This window comes from Salmo salar, chromosome 03 (genome assembly GCF_965601325.2).
Source record: "Salmo salar chromosome 03, fSalSal1, whole genome shotgun sequence".
Classification (NCBI taxonomy): Eukaryota; Metazoa; Chordata; class Actinopteri; order Salmoniformes; family Salmonidae; genus Salmo; species Salmo salar.
The window spans coordinates 52,140,820-52,163,055 of NC_138293.1; the positions used below are offsets into that span (position 1 = coordinate 52,140,820).

At 40.5% G+C, this 22,236-nt stretch overlaps 1 protein-coding gene across 13 annotated transcripts in view; it reads right to left on the reverse strand.

Annotated features, from left to right (window-relative positions):
- The window catches only part of mapk8ip3 (mitogen-activated protein kinase 8 interacting protein 3), a 92,091-nt gene that overhangs the window by 15,008 nt on the left and 54,847 nt on the right, over positions 1–22,236 (reverse strand). For 7 of the 13 annotated variants that reach the window (XM_082973562.1, XM_082973561.1, XM_082973560.1 and 4 more), the window contains 7 exons: positions 20,727–20,897; positions 19,878–20,004; positions 17,607–17,657; positions 15,801–15,887; positions 14,706–14,870; positions 14,489–14,563; positions 14,291–14,381 (listed from right to left, as the gene is read on the reverse strand). In XM_082973562.1, the coding sequence (XP_082829688.1) occupies positions 14,291–14,381; positions 14,489–14,563; positions 14,706–14,870; positions 15,801–15,887; positions 17,607–17,657; positions 19,878–20,004; positions 20,727–20,897 (767 nt within the window). Of the gene's footprint in view, positions 1–14,290; positions 14,382–14,488; positions 14,564–14,705; positions 14,871–15,800; positions 15,888–17,606; positions 17,658–19,877; positions 20,038–20,726; positions 20,898–22,236 lie in introns of all 13 variants that reach the window. The other 6 variants (XM_082973555.1, XM_082973558.1, XM_082973553.1 and 3 more) reach the window with 1 other exon arrangement.

Sequence of the window (22,236 nt, forward strand, 5' to 3'; positions counted from 1 at the left end):
AAACACCTTAAGTTCAGACCCTTTGCTATGAGACTCGAAATAGAGCTCAGGTGCATACTTCTTCCATTGATCATCCAAGAGATGTTTTTACAACTTTATTGGAGTCCACCTGTGGTAAATTCAATTGATTGGGCATTATTTGGAAAGGCACACACCTGTCTATATAAGGTCCCACAGTTGACAGTGCATGTTAGAGCAAAAACCAAGCCATGAGGTCGAAGGAATTGTCCGTAGAGCTCCGAGACAGGATTGTGTCGAGTCACAGATCTGGGGAAGGGTACCAACAAAAGTATGCACCATTGAAGGTCCCCCAAGAACACAGTGGCCTCCATCATTCTTAAATAGAAGAAGTTTGGAACCACTAAGACTCTTCCTAGAGCTGGTTCGCCTGGCCAAACTGAGAAATCGGGGAAGAAGGGCCTTGGTCAGGGAGGTGCCCAAGAACCCGATGGTCACTCTGACAGAGCTTCAGAGTTCGTCTGTGGAGATGGGAGAACCTTCCAGAAGGACAACCATCTCTGCAGCACTCTACCAATCAGGCCTTTATGGTAGAGTAGCCAGAAAGAAGCCACTCCTCAGTAAAAGGCACATGACAGTTTGGAGTTTGCCAAAAGGCACCTAAAGAACTCTCAGAGCATGAGAAACAAGATTCTCTGGTCTGATGAAACCAAGATTTGTCCTGAATGCAGAGCGTCACGTCTGGAGGAAACCTGGCACCATCCCTACAGTGAAGCATGGTGGTGGAAGCATCATGCTGTGGAGATGTTTTTCAGCGGCAGGGACTGGGAGACTAGTCAGGCTCGAAGGAAAGATGAAAGGAGCAAAGTACAGAGAGATCCTTGATCAAAACCTGCTCTAGAGTGCTCAGGACTTCAGACTGGGGTGAAGGTTCACCTTCCAACAGGACAACGACCCTAAGCACACAGCCAAGACAATGCAGGAGTGGCTTCGGAACAAGTCTGAATGTCCTTCAATGGCCCAGCCAGAGCCCGGACTTGAACCCGATCGAAAATCTCTGAAGAGACTTGAAAATAGCTGTGCAGCGATGCTCCCCATCCAAGCTGACAGAGCTTGAGAGGATCTGCAGAGAAGAACGGAAGAAACTCCCCAAATACAGGTATGCCAAGCATGTAGCATCATACCCAAGAAGTCTCGAGGCTGTAATTGGGTCATTCTCATGAAACCATTAAAATACCATGGCAGTAATTATTTTAAATATAAAACATGTAATATAACAAAATATCATAAAAGATAAGTGTTCTCTACCTTGCACAAAGAGTAATTTCAACATGGGAATTAATTATTTATTAATTATGTATTTAATTCCATTTTCTGCTGAAATTCTCATTACCGCAATGTGTTCAGCTCTGTCTGAATGTATGTTATGTTTTAATTGAAACATTGTCAAATATTGTGAAAAAAAATAAATGGATGTTCTACTAGATGTTTACAAATGACAGAAAAATGTACTGAATATTCATGTATAATAATAATGAAATAAATGTGGGGAAATGAAGTGTCCATGACTGATGTTCTCATCCTCAGCAACATTTATATACACACACACACACACACACACCACACACACGCACACACACGCACACACACACACACAGAATTTTAAATATTGTTTGATTTTGAATGAAGCAACACATCTGCCAGTACCTTCAAGATGGCTACCAGGTAAGCAGAACTCTTCATATTTCTCCAGTTAAAAGTTAAACATTCAGATTGCGTACACGAGAGTATTGCCGATACAGGTAGTTTTCCAAATTTAGAAAAAGGTTCGCTTTAAAAGGTTCTATGAAACTATACTTCATTAATGTCTAATTATGTACAATGAGTAAAAATTTGCTTAGTCATCATGGCTTCTCTATTGTTAGCAAAACATGCTAAGGTTCCTCATCCTCCACAACATCATTCTCACTTACTGCTGCAATTTAAGGCCAGTTGCAGTAGAGAGAACTTCTGTTTCAGTAATGAGAATTTAATCATACAGACTATATTTAAATATATATTATGAAATATTAATGTATTATTGTTTACTAACTGTTGATATTTTGCTTTATGTCCTGTTTAATTGCCGACAGTCAGCAAGTAACAAAAAGAAAGCTTCAGCGAAGGCTGACAATTCACAGAAAAAGTTTACACTAACCCAGAACTACTGGAAGAGTACAGAAATAAGGAGAGAGAGAGAGGTTAAGGGTTGAAGAGGTTACAGCAAGAGTAATTAGCATATACAGTTGAAGTCGGAAGTTTACATACACTTAGGTTGGAGTCATTAAAACTCGTTTTTCAACCACTCCACAAATTTCTTGATAACACTATAGTTTTGGCAAGTCGGTTAGGACATCTACTTTGTGCATGACACACGTCATTTTCCCAACAATTGTTTACAAACAGATTATTTCACTTAATCACAATTCCAGTGGGTCAGAAGTTTACATACACTAAGTTGACTGTGCCTTTAAACAGCTTGGAAAATTCCAGAAATTATGTCATGGCTTTAGAAGCTTCTGATAGCCTAATTGACATAATTTGAGTCAATTGGAGGTGTACCTGTGGATGTATTTCAAAGCCTATCTTTAAACTCAGTGCCTCTTCGCTTTACATCATGGGAAAATCAAAAGAAATCAGCCAAGACCTCAGAAAAACAATTGTAGACCTCCACAAGTCTGGTTCATCCTTGGGATCAATTTCCAAATGCCTGAAGGTACCACGTTCATCTGTACAAACAATAGTACGCAAGTATAAACACCATGGGACCACGCAGCTGTCATACCGCTAAGGAAGGAGACGCGTTCTGTCTCCTAGAGATGAACGTACTTTGGTGCGAAAAGTGCAAATCAATCCCAGAACAACAAAGGCCCTTGTGAAGATGCTTTAGGAAACAGGTACAAAAGTATCTATATCCACAGTAAAACGAGTCCTATATCGACATAACCTGAAAGGCCGCTCAGCAAGGAAGAAGCCACTGCTCCAAAACCGCCATAAAAAAAAAGCCAGATTACGGTTTGCAACTGCACTTGGGGACAAACATCGTACTTTTTGGAGAAAAGTCCTCTGGTCTGATGAAACAAAAATAGAACCGTTTGACCATAATGACCATTGTTATGTTTGGAGGAAAAAGGGGGACACTTGCAAGCCGAAGAACACCATCCCAACCGTGAAGCAAGGGGGTGGTAGCAACATGTTGTGGGGGTGCTTTGCTGCAGGAGGGATTGGTGCACTTCACAAAATAGATGGCATCATGAGGATGGAAAATTATGTGGATATATTGAAGCAACATCTCAAGACATCAGTCAGGAAGTTAAAGTTTGGTCGCAAATGGGTCTTCCAAAAGGAGAATGACCCCAAGCATACTTCCAAAGTTGTGGCAAAATGGCTTAAGGACAACAAAGTCAAGGTATTGGAGTGGCCATCACAAAGCCCTGATCTCAATCCTATAGAAAATGTGTGGGCAGAACTGAAAAAGCGTGTGCAAGCAAGGAGGCCTACAAACCTGCCTCAGTTACACCAGCTCTGTCAGGAGGAAAGGACCAAAATTCACCCAACTTATTGTGGGAAGCTTGTGGAAGGCTACCCGAAACGGTTGACCCAAGTTACACAATTTAAAGGCAGTGCTACCAAATACTAATTGAGTGTATGTGCACTTCTGACCAACTGTGAATGTGATGAAAGAAATAAAAGCTGAAATAAATCATTCTCTCTCTACTATTATTCTGACATTTCACATTCTTAAAATAAAGTGGTGATCCTGACTGACCTAAGACAGGGAATTTTTACTAGGATAAAATTTTAGGAACTGTGAAAAACTGAGTTTAAATGCATTTGGCTAAGGTGTATGTAAACTTCAACTTCAACTGTATATAGTCTATAGGAAGCCTATGCCCTCATACAGTGTCTATAGGAAGTCAATACCCTACAGTGTTAGGAAGTCTACACATTCGCGTGCACACGTCCACCACACACACATTTAGTTTGTACTATAGGATGTCCACAGTCTGTAAGCCATTCAGTCCCTTCTATAGGATGCAGACACACACAAATAAAGTCAGTAAGCCATTTAGTCTCTACTATAGGATGACGTGTCCGTAACAGTGAGATTTTCCCCATGTTTTGAGACATGCTCATTTCATGTCATGCTTCCTTTCCATTTCCAGATATCAAAAACGAAAGAATATTTGTCTTAGAATCCAAGGCACAACCTTTCCAAGGCACAATTCTTTAAACTTTAGCCATTTTGGATTGGCCAGTGAAGTCACAGACGAGAAACATGTGCTTGCAAAACACATGAAAACTTTGGTTTGAAGATAAAGAAGCTGCACCAGCTTGGGGTCATAGAAACATCATCCCCAAGGGACACTGTATAAGCCAGTGTGTGTAGTGACGATGACATGTCCTGCATGTACAGGACATGCAGCAATTGCAAGCATAAGTCATTTCACACAACACTGGATCCTTCAACAAAAGGAAACATCATCGTATGGGAGGAGTGGGTCACTAAATCTGTACCAATAACAAAGAAATGCAAAGATGGGTCCACTGAAGAGAAGGTGGGTGAGGAATGTGTTTCTTGAGAAGAGGCATACAGTGCCTTGCAAAAGTATTCATCCCCCTTGGTGTGTTTCCTATTTTGTTGCATTACAACCTGTAATTTAAATTGATTTTTATTTGGATTGCATGTAATGGACATACACAAAATAGTCCAAATTGGTGAAGTGAAAAAAATTACTTGTTTCAAAAAATTCAAAAAATTTTTAAATGGAAAGGTGGTGCGTGCCTATGTATTCACCCCTTTGCTCTGAAGCCCCTAAATAATATCTGGTGCAACCAATTACCTTCAGAAATCACATAATTAGTTAAATAAAGTCCACCTGTGTGCATTTCTAAGTGTCACATGATCTGTCACATTATCTCAGTAAATATACACCTGTTCTGAAAGGCCCCAGAGTCTGCAACACCACTAAGCAAGGGGCACCATGAAGACCAAGGAGCTCTCCAAACAAGTTAGGGACAAAGTTGTGGAGAAGTACAGATCAGGGTTGGGCTATAAAAAAATATCAGAAACTTTGAACATCCCACAGAGCACCATTAAATCCATTATTAAAAAATGGAAAGAATATGGCACCACAACAAACCTGCCAAGAGAGGGCCGCCCACCAAAACTCACAGACCAGGCAAGGAGGGCCTTAATCAGAGGCAACAAAGAGACCAAAGATGACCCTGAAGGAGCTACAAAGTTCCACAGTGGAGATTGGAGTATCTGTCCATAGGACCACTTTAAGCCGAACACTCCACAGAGCTAGGCTTTACGGAAGAGTGGCCAGAAAAAAACCATTGATTAAAGAAGAAAAATAAGCAAACACATTTGGTGTTTGCAAAAAGGCATGTGGGAGACTCCCCAAACATATGGAATATAAGGTACTCTGGTCAGATGAGACTAAAATTGAGCTTTTTGGCACATCTGGCACAAACCCAACACCAGTCAACACCCAGAGAACAACATCCCCACAGTGAAGCATGGTGGTGGCAGCATCATGCTGTGATGATGTTTTTCCATCAGCAGGGACTGGGAAACTGGTCAGAATTGAAGGAATGATGGATGGCGCTAAATACAGGGATATTCTTGAGGGAAACCTGTTTCAGCCTTCCAGAGATTTGAGACTGGGCCGGAGGTTCACCTTCCAGCAGGACAATGACCCTAAGCATACTGCTAAAGCAACACTCAAGTGGTTTAAGGTGAAACATTTAATTGTCTTGGAATAGCCTAGTCAAAGCCCAGACCTCAATCCAATTGAGAATCTGTGGTATGACTTAGATTGCTGTACACCAGCGGAACCCATCCAACTTTAAGGAGCTGGAGCAGTTTTGCCTTGAAGAATAAGCAAAAATCCCAGTGGCTAGATGTGCCAATCTTATAGCGACATACCCCAAGAGACTTGCAGCTGTAATTGCTGCAAAAGGTGGCTTGACAAAGTATTGACTTTGAGGGGTGAATAGTTATGCATGCTCATGTTCTGTTTGTTTCACAATAAAACATATTTTGCATCTTCAAAGTGGTAGGCATGTTGTGTAAATCAAGTGATACAAACCCCCCCAAAATTAATTTTAACTCCAGGTTGTAATGCAACAAAACAGGAAAAATGACAAGGGGCGTGAACACTTTCGCAAGCCACTGTACCTCCATAGAAAAGCTGGTGGACCTCATACAGGACCTCCTCTCAATTCTCCAGACACATTTATAACATCAAGCACCAGTTTGAAAGACTGAGGAGATTGAGAGGTTCCATGCCTGTGGATGCTTCAGTCCGAAAGAATTTGACTTCCGAGACAATGTGAAGTCAGAAAAGGAGAATGATGAGCCAGTTTTGGAAGTGGGAAAGTGGGTGCTCGTAGAATATGACGGAGAACTGTTCCCTGGCACCATCACACAGGTATGTAGAAATATTTGGTGGTATGGACACGTCATGTTGTTGATGATAAATACTGAGTCATATAAAAAATTGTTTTTACTTTCTTTCCAGATTGGCAATGGTCAATACGAGGTCGACACTATGAGTTGTGCTAGAGCAAACAAATGTTTCATTCCATCCATCAGATTTGAGGGAGAAAAAGTCTGGTACTACTTTGACGACATAAAAGCCATCATCCCAGAGCCACAACCTGCCACATCCTCAGTTCGACACTTCTGTGTGTTGCCTGAGATCTGGGCAAAGTACACAAACAAACGTGTATAAAACACTGGAATTGGAAGGGGGATAGAGAGGGTAGCAGGAGGCGTTGGGGTGGTGATAGGACTAGACTGTCATATTACCGCCATACAACGGCCACCCTCCCTCCAAGTTGATCTCATTACCGTGAAGCGGAGGGCAATTTAACCCCCTGGAGTGCACTTAACTGATTTTCTACTAGTGCATTATCCTGCTTATACCACAGCTACCATGCCAAAGTAATTAATTCACAATCGTTTTGAAGTTTAGAAACAAATGTATATGAGGCACAACCAAATAAACATTGGGGGGAAAAAAATAGTACCTGCTCCCAAATGAACTGGACTACTTCCATGAATTAGAAGTGCATGGTATGTGCATTTATAATAGTTGATTTTAGCTGTGCACAAATTCTACACATCTGTTCTTGTTAGCATGGTTGTTCAGAATTAATGTACCCCCAACGTGACAAGTATTGACAACTCATAATGTGGTATTTGCCCTAGGTGGTCGGTAATTTTTCAGTGTCGTGGTAAAATGGTTTACGTGCTTTTAGCATATGTTCAAATGTTGCCCTGTTTAGCACTAATGTTTTTGTATGTGTTGTTTTTATGTGTTCTGTTTTTAGCCTATGTTATGTACTTTTGAGGCACTGCAAAATGAAATTGATTGAACTTGAATCCATTACTGTGCCAATATTATCGCATTTATTTTCTACATAAAATGTGATGTTTTCAACCATACCTCTGTCACAGATTTTGCCGTGTTGAAGGGAGGACCAATACGCAGCAGGAATGTGGATGCTCATCTTTTAATTAGATAGAAAGCAGCATACACAAAGAACAACGAAGGACAGTATCGCAGCCTATACCTAGCAGCGCAAAAAACAACTACCCACAAAACACAAAGACAAACACACCCTACTATATAGGACTCCCAATCAAAGGCAACGCAACACACCTGCCTTCAATTGGGAGTCCAACCCCAATTAACTATACATAGAAAAACAACCCTAGAACCTATACCAACCACTAACACACCCCACTACACCACACACAAAACCCCATAATACAAAACAAATATACCTCTGCCACGTCCTGACCAAATATAATACAACTAATACCTAAATATTTGTCAGGACACCTCAGTCTTTTTATTTTGTAAAAAAAAAATTATTAGGGGTGGATCAGCTTAATATTGCGGAAAGAATATTGCTTCCATCAATGTAATTGTCTGCATCATTTCCAATCCCCCATTTATTTTTGGGGTAAATATATATATCCATACACGCATGCATACATATACATATATATATATATATATACACATACACATACCTATATAAACATATATACTTTTTTAAAGAATATACCTTTATTATTATTCCCCACAAACCCTACCACCGATCGACCAATTGGAGTAAAGTAATAAACCCTTCGGCTTTTACCTTCAATTTATTCATCTTATACACATTTTACAGACACAGTCTATTTTACAATACTTCTTTTTTGTTTGTTTTTAGTCCTTCCTCTATTTCTGATGGCCATCCAGTTTGATTTCTATTTGTAACTGTGCTATATGACAAAGGTTCTGAACCTATATACATTTTACAGATCCTGTATGTTTTACATTGTTTATCTTGTTATTAGTCCCACCCTACAGCTCCAGTCAACCCCTCCCATCTATCCATCAACATCATCCATTTCGGATTTCTATTTGCCATATATTTTTCAACTGTGCTGTGATGCTTCACAAAACAATTGAACCTTTCTATTCTCATAGCTTATACAGATTGCAAATGAAAAATAAACATTTTTGCTAAAATAATTATTATATTATTGATTGACTATGGCTTTTCAAATCACCCAGTATTGCTATCTGCAGCGTTAGTTCTAGGCAAATGTTGCAATTCTTCAGCCATTCCTGGACCTGTGACCAAAAACGAGCTACATATGGACAATACCAAAATAAATGATCTAATGACTCTGCCTCCTCACAGCAGAATCTGCAGAGCTGGGAAGATTGTATCCCCCATATATATAACATTCTATTTGTTGCAAGAATTTTGTATAGTCATTTAAATTGAAAAATTCTAAGTTTTGAATCAGGCGTTGTTTTGCGTATCAATTCATAAACCATGTGCCATGGAATGGGCACATCGAAAATCTCTTCCCAACTATTTTGCAATTTATATGGCACAGCTATCAGTTTTTTGGTCCTTAAATAAAATTGGTATATGTTTTTATTTATCACACTTTTCTATAACCATTTATGTTCTTTAATACAGGGCCGACATACAAGTTCCTTACTTTTTCCCCTTCTACTTGCCTCTTCCATTTTTGTGGTAATGCTACAATTAATTGGTTGTAATTTTGGGTAGAGCAGACATTTCCATATGTCTGTGTTAGCTGCATGTGTGACATCACTCCACCAGTCCTATTTATAATATCATTCACTAAAATTATACCTTTTTTAAACATTTCTTCGAAAAATACAGTTTTTTATCAATTACTATATTTGAATTTAACCACAATATTTACTGTATTATTTGTTCTGTCTTTTCAGGTGGATTAAACTGAAATTGCAAACAACTTTCTAAGGCTTGTATAAAAAATAAAGATATTTTGGAGATTATTTCCTTTTCAAACAACCGATAGTGGGCAGGTGTAATCTGAATAAAGGGAAAAAGGCCCTTCTTGAACATAGGATGAGACATTTGTACCAATTTACTAGAAAACCAGTTTGGATTTAAATATAAATTTGGTATGACTGATGTCTTTAGTGAGAGGTCTAATGCTTTAATATTTAATAATTTCTGCTCTCCGAATTCATATTCGTTATATAAATAGGCCCTTTTAATTTTATCTGGCTTGCCGTTCAAAATAAAATTGAATATTTTTTGTTCATATAATTTAAAAAGCAGGTCACTAGGTGTAAGCAAAACCATAAGCAAACAGGTAAACTGTGATATGACTAAAGAATTAATCAGGGTGATATTTCCACAAATAGACAGGTATTTTCCTTTCCACGGTAGCAAGATCTTATCTATTTTTGCTAACTTTCTATAAAAATGTATAAGAGTGAGATCATTTCTTTCTTTTGGGATTTGTATACCGAGTATGTCCACATCTCTGTCAGACCATTTAATTGGTAAACTACATGGTAATGTAAAATTTGCATTTTTTTAGTGATCCAATATGTAATATTATTACGTATTACACAATTATTATAATATTACACTTATCATAATTTGGTTTTAATCCAGAGAGGATAGCAAAAGTATCTAGATCCTCTATGAGGCCGTGGAGAGACTAATTGTGGTTTTAAAAGAAAACATGAATCATCGGCGTACAATGACACCTTGGTTTTTAAGCCACGGATTTCTAATTCCTTAATATTATTGTTTGATCTAATCTTGACAGCTAACATTTCAATGGCAATAATAAATAAATATGCCGATAGTGGACAACCTTGTTTTACTCCTCTAGATAGTTTTAAACTTTCTGAGATGTAGCCATTATTTACTATTTTACACCTAGGGTTACTATACATAACTTTAACCCATTTTATAAGAGATTCACCAAAATTGAAATATTCTAGGCATTTATATATAAACTCCAGTCCAACTTTATCAAAAGCCTTTTCAAAATCAGCTATGAAAACCAGGCCTGGTGTCCCCGATATTTCATAGTATTGTAATGGTTTTCTTAGAGAAGTGGAGGAGTCAGGCGCAGGACACAGGGATAAAGGTAAACAAACGTGTTTACTAAAATTATCAATAAATCTTCTCATCGAAAAATACATAGTTTGGAGAAACACCTCCAACTACACAAAACAGACAAACAATCACCGACAAGACAAACAGGAAATGCAGATGTTAAATAATGAACATGATTAGCGAAATTAAAAACAGGTGTACACAATAAAGACAAAACCAAACGAACAGTGAAACATCGATCGGTGGCAACTAGTAAGCCGGTGACGTCGACCGCCGAACGCCGCCCGAACAAGGAGAGGGGCCGACTTCGGCGGGAGTCGTGACAGTATTCTATTGTTTCCAGTACTTGTCTTATATTATCTCCAGTGTATCGTCCATGTAAAAAACCTGTCTGATTAGGATGAATAATATCTGACAATACTTTTTTAATTCTATGCGCCAAGCATTTTGCTAGGATTTTTGCATACCTCAGTCTTAGTATACTTATTATCATTACCAAAATCATCAACCTCATTTCCAAAACCTATGTATGATTACCGCAACAGTTGTTAATTTAATGAATGGAAAAATAGTAGTTTGATATTAAATGCATGTACAGAATCTATACATCATTACTATCCAGGTCTGTGCCCAAACAATTTGAGCTTCTACTTTTAAAAATCGACCTTTCGAGAAACAAGTCTCTCACCGTTGCCACTTGCTATAGACCACCTTCTGCCCCCAGCTGTGCCCTGGACACCATATGTGAATTGATTGCCCCACCATCTACCTTCAGAGCTCGTGCTGTTAGGTGACCTAAACTGGGACATGCTTAACACCCCGGCCATCCTACAATCTAAGCTTGATGCCCTCAATCTCACACAAATTATCAATGAACCTACCAGGTACAACCCCAAATCCGTAAACACGGCACCCTTATAGATATCATCCTAACCAACCTGCCCTCCAAATACACCTCTGCTGTCTTCAACCAGGATCTCAGTGATCACTGCCTCATTGCCTGCGTCCGGAATGGGTCTGTGGTCAAATGACCACCCCTCATCCCTGTCAAACGCTCCCTAAAACACTTTCTAAATCGACCTGGCCCGGGTATCCTGGAAGGATATTGACCTCATTCCGTCAGTAGAGGATGCCTGGTTATTCATTAAAAGTGCTTTCCTCACCATCTTAAATAAGCATGCCCCATTCAAAAAAATGTAGAACCAGGAACAGATATAGCCCTTGGTTCACTCCAGACCTGACTGCCCTTGACCAGCACAAAAACATCCTGTGGCGTACAGCATTAGCATCGAATAGCCCCCGCGATATGCAACTTTTCAGGGAAGTTAGGAACCAATATACACAGGCAGTTTGAAAAAGCTAGCCTTTGCTTTCCTAACAGAAATTTGCATCCTGTAGCACAAACTCCAAAAAGTTCTTGGACACTGTAAAGTCCATGGAGAATAAGAGCACCTCCTCCCAGCTGCCCACTGCACTGAGGCTAGGAAACACTGTCACCACCGATAAATCCACGATAATTGAGAATTTCAATAAGCATTTTTGTATGGCTGGCCTTGCTTTCCACCTAGCTACCCCCACCCCAGTCAACAGCCGTGCACCCCACACAGCAACTTGCCCAAGCCTCCCCCATTTCTCTTTCACCCAAATCCAGATAGCTGATGTTCTGAAAGAGCTACAAAATCTGGACCCCAAAAATCAGCCGGGCTAGACAATCTGGACCCTCTCTTTCTAAAATTATCAGCCGAAATTGTTGCAACCCTTATTACTAGCCTCTTCAACCTCTCTTTCTTATCATCTGAGATCCCCCAAAGACTGGAAAGCTGCCGCGGTCATCCCCCTCTTCAAAGGGGGAGACACTCTAGACCCAAACTGCTACAGAACTATATCTATCCTACCCTGCCTTTCTAAGGTCTTCGAAAGCCAAGTTAACAAACAGATCACCGACCATTTCGAATCCCACCGTACCTTCTCCGCTATGCAATCTGGTTTCCGAGCTGGTCATGGGTGCACCTCAGCCACGCTCAAGGTCCTAAACATTATCATAACCATAAGAGACAATACTATGCAGCTGTATTCATCGACCTGGCCAAGGCTTTCGACTCTGACAAACACCACATTCTTATCGGCAGACTCAACAGCCTCGGTTTCTCAAATGACGTCCTCGCCTGGTTCACCAACTACTTCTCAGACAGAGTTCAGTGTGTCAGATCCCCGCCTTATCTCAGCTCACTGGTCAGCATAGCAGCACACACCCGTAGCACGCACTCCAGCAGGTATATTTCACTGGTCATCCCCAAAGCCAATTCCTCTTTTGGCCGCCACTCCTTCCAGTTCTCTGCTGCCAATGACTGGAACGAACTGCAAAAACCACTGAAGCTGGAGACTCATATCTCCCTCCTAGCTTTAAGCACCAGCTGTCAGAGCAGCTCACAGATCACTGCACCTGTACATAGCACATCTGTAAATAGCCCATCCAACTACCTCATCCCCATACTGTTATTTATTTTATTTACTTTGCTCCTTTGCACCCCAGTATCTGTACTTGCACACTCATCTTCTGCACATCTATCACTCCAGTGTTTAATTGCTATATTGTAATTATTTTGCCACTATGGCCTATTTATTGCCTTACCTCCCTTATCCTACCTCATTTGCACACACTGTATATAGACTTTTTCTATTGTATTATTGACTGTGTGTTTGGTTATTCCATATGTAACTCTGTGCTGTTGTTTGTGTCTCACTGCTTTGCTTTATCTTGGCCATGTTGCAGTTGTAAATGAGAACTTGTTCTCAACTAGCCTACCTGGTTAAATAAAAGGTGAAATAAATGAATAAATATATTTTTTTAAATCATGTTCTTTCAGGTTTGCCACATCATTTTGAAAATATGTCAGGTTTCAATGAAATATCAAAAATATTAGGTTGTAGATTGCGGAAGGTTTTGCGGTAATGAGAGAAATCAGTCAAAATCAAATATTTTTTTTATTTAAAAATATATTATTTCAGAGTTTCAAGTAACTGTTAATAATCAAGATTTTTTTTTTTGAAAATGTATTAGCTTTCCTAATGGTTTTGATGTTTTCAGACCGTTGTGGTAATGAGATTTTTAAGGACTTGTTTTGGAAAATATGTTCAGAAAGGTGTTCAATTGTCAGTAAATGTTTTTAAATTAATACTCAAACACTTCAGACCTTGTTATTCATGCCTAAAAAGGAAATTTGTTGATGCAAGTCTTTTAAAATATTTAATGATTGAAATCTTTGAAACCAAGATTTCCAGAGAATCACCCAATTGCTCTAAAAAGTGCTTCAACAAAGTACTGAGTAAAGGGTCTGAATACTTATGTAAATGTGATATCAGTTTTAATTTTTTTATACATTTGCAAAAATTTCTAAAAACCTTTTTTGCTTTGTCATTATGGGGTACTGTGTGTAGATTGATGAGGGGCAAAAAACTATTTAAGCAATTACATAACAAGGCTGTAAAATAACAAAATGTGGAAAAAGTCAGGGGTCTGAATACTTTCTGAATGCACTGTATATATTATGTTGATTTGATCTGAATACTATGGTCATGTCATGGTAGTAGATTTGGTTCAGGTGGAGAGTGCTATATGGTTGTGTTGCGTTAATAGACAGGGTGTAGGATAGGTAGTCATGTTATTATGGCAGTAGATTCCTTAGTGGTCAAGTTGCAGTAGATTTGGTCCAGATTGTGAGTGCTAATGTATGTGGTCATGTTGTGGTAGTAGATCTGGTTGTGTTATTATAGTAGTAGGGTGCTAAGTTGTCAAGTTGCGGTAGAGTTGGTCTAATAGGTGAGTACTATGTGTTTGTGTTACGGTTTGACCGCTAACCTGGCACGCTGGAGATACAGAGCACGTGGGCATTGCAGACGTTGAACTGGTCGACCAACGAGCCGGGCTGGTTGGCATCAATGATGACCACCTTAATGATGATAATAGTTTTTCATTATTTGATAAATTGTACAAATAGCAGCAACAAGCTGAGTTACAAGTACAACTTATTAGATACAAAAAAGTATTATTTAACACCTTGCTGGCCGAGTGGGTACTGGTCAGGATCCAGACTCTGCTACTCATAGTGTCTGTTTCATGGAGCTCCTTAGACTGGGGGAAGGAAAGGGAGAGGGACAGAAAAGGAGGGAGAGGTGGGGGTGAGAAACGGAAGTAGGGGCAATAAGTATGTTTTCAAACTAAAACATTAGCTAAATTAACTAACAAACCAACTAGATCAAGAGACAGACAGTACCTTTCTCTTCTCTGGTGAGCTGTGGTTGCTCTTGCCGTCTCCTCCCTCTCCCTCCTCTATGGCTAGAGGATTCGTAACGCTGTTGCCGGGGCCAGCCTTTACTGTCATAATTTCCTGAGTGCACGTCTTCCATCCCGTCAGGTCCACGCCCGCCGCACACCACAACTAAACAGAGTTTGTTTACACACATTGTTAACACCGCTCTCGAGCGGCTAGATGTTCTTTACCATTTGGCCATCAGATTTGCCACCAATGCTCCTTTTAGGACACATCACTGCCCTCTATACTACTCTGAAAACTGGTGATCTCTATATACCCGTCGCAAGATCCACTGGTTGATGCTTATTTATAAAACCCTCTTAAGCCTCACTCCCCACTATCTGAGATACCTACTGCAGCCCTCATCCTCCACATACAACACCCGTGCTGCCAGTCACATTCTGTTAAAGGTCCCCAAAGCACACACATCCCTGGGTCGCTCCTATTTTCAGTTCGCTGCAGCTAGCGTCTGGAACGAGCTGCAAAAAACACTCAGACTGGACCGTTTTACCTCCATCTCTTCATTCAAAGACTCAATCACGGACACGCTTACTGACAGTTGTGGCTGCTTCGTGTGATGTATTGTTGTCTCTACCTTTTTGCCCTTTGTGCTGTTGTCTGTGCCCAATAATGTTTGTACCATGTTTTGTGCTGCTACCATGTTGTGCTGCTGCCATGTTGTGTTGCTACCATGTTGTTGTCATGTTGTGTTGCTACCATGCTGTGTTTTCATGTGTTGCTTCCATGCTATGTTGTTGTCTTGGGTCTCTCTTTATGTAGTGTTGTGGTGTCTCTCTTGTCGTGGTGTGTTTTGTCCTATATATCTTTTATTTGTTTTAGTCCCAGCCCCCATCCCAGCAGGAGGCCTTTTGCCTTTTGGTAGGCCATGATGGTAAATAATAATTTGTTCTTAATTGACTTGCCTAGTTAAATAAAGTTAAAAAAAGAATCAATGGGTATATATATATATAATTAATTAACATGACGATTGATTGAACAGTGGTAAATATTACAGATTGTGGCTTTAACCAAGTACATATTTGTTTGTTTGTTTACCTTCCTGTTGGGGTCCTTCTCCACTAGGGGGCGACAGTAGACAGGAACAGGGACATTCTTCATGCGGTTGTCCTCCTTCTCATTAGCCTGGGAGAAGACAGACAGACAAACCCTCCAATCACAAAACTGCTCCAAGACCTCTAATAGAAGAAGCCATTACCACTCATTTAAATCAAACCGACATTTCTGTATTCATATAGCCGTATAACCACACTTTTGACATATCTGATGTGTCTTGGGGAAGAGCTTTGAGATTGGAGGTAGGTTGATATAGCAGAGGGACAGTGTCAGCAGGTTGTGGGGTGTCTGTTAACATGACTGAGGGACAGGGGCATTGTGTCAATAGCTTATGTCAGATTGTGTGTTGTAGGTTGATGTGTGTCTACTTGGGGACAGGGTTTTGTAGTTAGAGAGGTGTGTCAGACTGTGTGGCATCTGTCGATGTGTGTTGGGTTAGAGGTAAGTGTTGTGTGTATTGTGGGGACAGAGCGTTTGGGTTTTAGGTAGATGTTGTATCAGTAGGTTGAGTGGCGTCTGTTCACATGCATGAGGGACAGGGTCATTGAGTCAGTTAGCTGTGTCAGACCGTGTGGTGTCTGTTGATGTGTGTCTTGGGGACAAGGCTTAGGGGCTGAAAGACACACTCCAGCTATTGTTTTACTTTTCCTGTTGAAAAACAATATCTTAATACAGTAATGTACACACACTTAAGGTAAAAAAATATATATTTTGAGCAGAATAGTGTTTTCTAGATACAAGTGCAAACTTCATGGACTAGGACATTTAAGAAGTTGGTCTGATGGTGCCCTCTGATGTCATTGGCCTCTCCCTTGCTTGGGGGAACAATACAGTTCCGCAGTACCTAACGTCATTAACAAAATGTTAATGTACGAATGACCAAACCATGTCTTAGGGATGGCTAACTCTGGAGATCCCTTCGGTCTCCACAGAGTTGGGTAAATCTGCTTTTGGTTTCCTTGCACCCCATGTGTGGAACAATCTACAGAGTTCCCTGCAACTAGATGTACTGGTGCCTCTCAGGCAGTACAAATTGTTGAATGGGGACATCTATGCTGAGGAATGATTCTCCTGAGTATGTTTTGTAATTTTGTATTTGTATTATGTTGTATTTATAAATTGTGTATATGCAAGGCTCCCTTGTAAGAGAGATCTAAATCTCAAATGGGACTCCTGCTAAAAAAATAAAGGTGAAATAAAAATAGAGAACAAAAGAGAAAAGCTCCCACTGTGCCTCGACACAATCCTGTCTCGGAGCTCTACGGACAATTCCTTCGACCTCATGGCTTGGTTTTTGCTCTGACATGCATTGTCAACTGTGGGACCTTGTATAGACAGGTGTGTGCCTTTCCAAATCATGTCCAATCAATTGAATTTACCACAGGTGAACTCCAATCAAGTTGTAGATCTCAAGGATGATCAATGGAAACAGGATGCACCTGAGCTCAATTTCGAGTCTGATAGCAAAGGGTCTGAATACTTACGTAAATAAGGTATCCGTTTTTATTTTGAATACATTTGCAAAAATGTCTAAAAACCTGTTATCACTTTGTCAATATTGGGTATTATGTGTAGGTGTATGAGAAAAAACATGTATTTAATCAATTTTAGAATAAGGCTGTAAAGTAACAAAATGTGGAAAAAGTGAAGGGATCTGAATACTTTCTGAATCCAGTGTAGGTGTTGTGTCAGACTGTGGGGTTTGTTGGTGTGTCTTGTGATGGGTCTATGGGGTAACTAAGCACGGCTCATGCTAGGTTAGGGAGGGACCCTGTGGGTGTAACTTGCCTGTTGTTTCTTCAGCGGGCCTTCCAGTGCACTGTCCAGCTGAGCACCAGTCTATGGGAGAAATAGAGTTAGAGAGACACCGCCCTATATGATGTATTTTGACTGCTACATGGATGGCATTTTTTGTTAAATATATGTTTTTATATATTTAGGGGGTAGATTTAATATTGCAGATAGATTGTAGCTTCCATCAATGTAATTGTCTGCATCATTTCCAATCCCCCATATCTTTTTTGTTGTAAATATGATATTTAAAAAAAATATGTTCCTTTTATTATTTTCCCCTAAACCTACCACCCCTCCCCTAATTGGAGTAAACTAATGGACAACACTTAGGCTTCTACTTCCAGCTTACAGTGCATTTGGAAAGTATTCAGACCCCTTCACTTTTTCCACATTTTGTTACGTTACAGCCTTATTCTAAAATGGATTCAGTTGTTGGTTTTTTCATTAAATCTACACACAATACCCAATAATGACAATGCAAAAACAGTTTTTTAGAATTTTTGGCAAATGTATAAAAAAACAATAACTAAAATATTACATTTACATAAGTATTCAGACCCTTCACTCAGTACTTTGTTGAAGCACCTTTGGCAGCGATTACAGCCTCGAGTCTTCTTGGGTATGACGCTACAAGCTTTGACACACCTGTATTTGGGGAGTTTCTCCCATTCTTCTATCCGGATCCTCTCAAGCTCTGTCAGGTTGGAGAGGGAGCGTCACTGCACAGCTATTTTCAGGTCTCTCCAGAGATGTTCAATCGGGTTCAAGTCCAGGCTCTGGCTGGGCCACTCAAGGACATTCAGAGACTTGTCTCGAAGCCACTCCTGTGTTGCCTTGGCTGTGTGCTTAGGGTCGTTGTCCTGTTCGAAGGTGAACCTTCACCCCAGTCTGAGGTCCTGATCGCTCTGGAGCAGGTTTTCATCAAGAATCTCTCTGTAGTTTTCTCTGTTCATCTATCCCTCAATCCTGACTAGTCTCCCAGTCCCTGGCGTGGAAAAACATCCCCACAGCATGATGCTGCCACCACCATGAGTCACCGTAGGGATGGTATTGGCCAGGTGAAGAGCGGTACCAGGTTTCCTCCAGACGTGACGCTTGGCATTCAGGCCAAAGCGTTCAATCTTGGTTTCATCATATCAGATAATCTTGTTTCTCATGGTCTGAGAGTCCTTTAGGTGCCTTTTGGCAAACTCCAAGCGGGCTGTCACGTGCCTTTTACTGAGGAGTGGCTTCCGTCTGGCCACTTTATCATTAAGGCCAGATTGGTGGAGTGCTGCAGAGATGGTTGTTCTTCTGGAAGGTTCTCCCATCTCCACAGAGGAACTCTGGAGCTCTGTCAGAGTGACCATCGGGTTCTTGGTCACCTCCCTGACCAAGGCCCTTCCTCCCCCGATTGCTCAGTTTGGCCGGGCAGCTAGCTCTAGGAAGAGTCTTGGTGGCTCCAAACTTCTTCCATTTAAGTATGATGGAGGCCACTGTGTTCTTGGGGACCTTCAATGCTGCAGAAATGTTTTGGTACCCTTCCCCAGATCTGTGACTCGGTACAATCCTGATCAATGGAAACAGGATGCACCTGAGCTCAATTTCAAGTCTCATAGCAAAGGGTCTGCATACTTCTGTAAATAAGGTATTTCAGTTTATTTTTAATACACTTGAAAAAAGATATATATTTTTGTCATTATGGGGTATTGATGAGGGAATAATACATTTTAGAATAAGGCTGTAATGTAACAAAGTATGGAAAAAGTGAAGGGGTATACATTTTACGGACAAAATGTATTTTACAATAGTTATTTGTTTGTTTTTAATCCCGTCCTTCATCTACCCTCAACCCCTCCCATCTATCTCTGAAGATCATCTAGTTTTTATTTCTATTTGCCATATATTTTTCAACTGTGCTGTGATGTTTCACAAAAGTTCTGAACCTTTCTATTCTCATAGTTTCTACAATTTGTAAATTAAAGACATTTTTGCTAAAAGTATTATTATATTATTGATCAGTTGACTATGACTTTTCAATCACCCAGCAGAGTTAGCTCCAGGTAAATGTTGCAATTCATCAGCCATTCCTAGACCTGCAACCAAAAACAAGCTACATATGGACAGTACCAAACCAAATGATCTAATGATTATGTCTCTTCGCAGCTAAATCTGCAGAGCTGGGATGGCATGGATGGCATTTTACTTGGATGCTGAATGCTTGCTAAATACTCAGATTGGTGGGCAAACGACCGGACAGATGGACAGGTGGATGAGAGACGGTACCTGTTTGAAGCGTGGTGGTACGCTCCAGCCGCAGGCCTGCATAATGCCGTCATCGCGGCGCATGTGCTCTCGGACCTGCCGGTACTGTTCCCGGCGCTGCTCACGACGAGCCGACAGCGCAGAGTCGCTAAGGAGAGACGCAACACCATTACTGGCCAGTCTAGAACAGAGGGTGGAGAGAAAGATAGAAAGGCATAGAGAGAGAGAGAGAGGCGGAGAGAGAGAAGCGAAGCGTTAGCAAGCGCGGCCAAGCTGCTGCAAAGAAAGAGAGAAGCTACAGGCAGCATTGTGTGTTTTTAAGCAGTTAAGCTACAGCCAGCTATGAAAAAATGAATGGAAAACAAAAGAACACACCCATAGACAGGAGTAGAGCGCAAAATAAGCAGCAATCACAATGTGATCTGCACTTAGTAATAATCACTAAGAACAATGCACAAAGCAGTAATATGAACTAGCAACCATACTTACGTACATCCTTTTGCACTTTAACATGATGGCACATGCAAGAGCACTACTAACTGATTCAAAATATGATGGGAGGTAATAAATTATATCACACATATTGTAGGATTACACTTACGACAGTGCAACCCCAAACTCTCCCTACACACTCTACAATGTTAAAGGGTGGACAAGGGAGGGATGGAGATGGACGTAGTGAGGAAGGAAGGGATAGAGGGACGGAGAGATAAGAGGGAGGGACGGAGGGAGAGGGATGGGAAGGAGGGAGGGACAGAGATGGAGGATGATCAGAGAGAGAGGGGTGGAGGGATAGAGGGATGAAGGTATGGCCGGAGAGAGTGAGGGAAGAATGTAAATAAAAAAGGTCGGTGTGTGTTTTTCTCTCACTCTTCTGGGAAAAACTCCAGGGTTCGGTTTGAGGTGGAGATCTGACACATGGTGTGGCTGCGTCTCTGGGGGAAGCCTGCAGGGGATGGGGATTTGTAGTGGATGTTGACACTGTAGTACGGACGCTTGACTGGTGGAGGACTGGCCGAGGAACTGAACAGACGGGCGAAACTGGAAGGAGAGAAGAGAGAGAGAGATGTACAGTCAGAAAGTTCAGTAAAGATTTAATTAACTGTACACTACCATTACAAAGTTTGCGGTCACTTAGAAATGTCATTGTTTTTGAAAGAAAAGCACATTTTTTGTCCATTAAAATAACATCAAATTGATCAGAAATGGAATAGCCTTCATTTCTCAGAACAAGAATAGATTGACGAGTTTCAGAAGAAAGGTCTTTGTTTCTGGACATTTTGAGCCTGTAATCGAACCCACAAATGCTGATGCTCCAGATACTCAACTAGTCTAAAGAAGGTCAGTTTTATTGCTTCTTTAATCAGGACAACAGTTTTCAATTGTGCTAACATAATTGCAAAAGGTGTTTTCTAATGATCAATTAGCCTTTTAAAATGAGAAACTTGGAATTAAGCTAACACAACGTGCCATTGGAACACAGGAGTGATGATTGATGATAATGGGCCTCTGTACGCCTGTGTAGATATTCCATAAAAAGTCAGCCATTTCCAGCTACAATAGTCATTTACAACATTAATGTCTACACTGTATTTCTGATCAATTTGATGTTATTTTAATGGACAAAAAATGTGCTTTTCTTTCAAAAACAAGGACATTTCTAAGTGACCCCAAACTAATGAACAGTGGTGTACATTACAAAGCATACAGTACACAGCCTTAAGGTGTCCGCATGCTTCCCAGCAGAAACAGTTCGGAAGAGTTTGCGCATACAGTTGAAGTCGGAAGTTTACATACACTTAGGTTGGAGTCATTAAAACTCGTTTTTCAACCACTCCACAAATTTCTTGTTAAACTATAGTTTTGGCATGTTGGTTAGGACATCTACTTTGTGCATGACACAAGTAATTTTTCCAACATCTGTTTACAGACACATTATTTCACTGATAATTCACTGTATCACAATTCCAGTGGGTCAGAAGTTTACATACACTAAATTGACTGTACCTTTAAACGGCTTGGAAAATTCCAGAAAATTATGTCATGGCTTTAGAAGCTTCTGATAGGCTAATTTACATCATTTGAGTCAATTGGAGGTGTACCTGTCGATGTAATACAAGGCCTACCTTCAAACTCTTTGCTTTACATCATGGGAAAATAAAACGAAATCAGCCTAGACCTCAGAAAAGAAATTGTAGACCTCCACAAGTCTGGTTCATCCTTGAGAACAATTTCCAAACGCCTGAAGGTACCACGTTCATCTGTACAAACAATAGTACGCAAGTATAAACACCATAGGACCACGCAGCCGTCATACCGCTCAGGAAGGAGACGCGTTCTGTCTCCTAGAGATTAACGTACTTTGGTGCAAAAAGTGCAA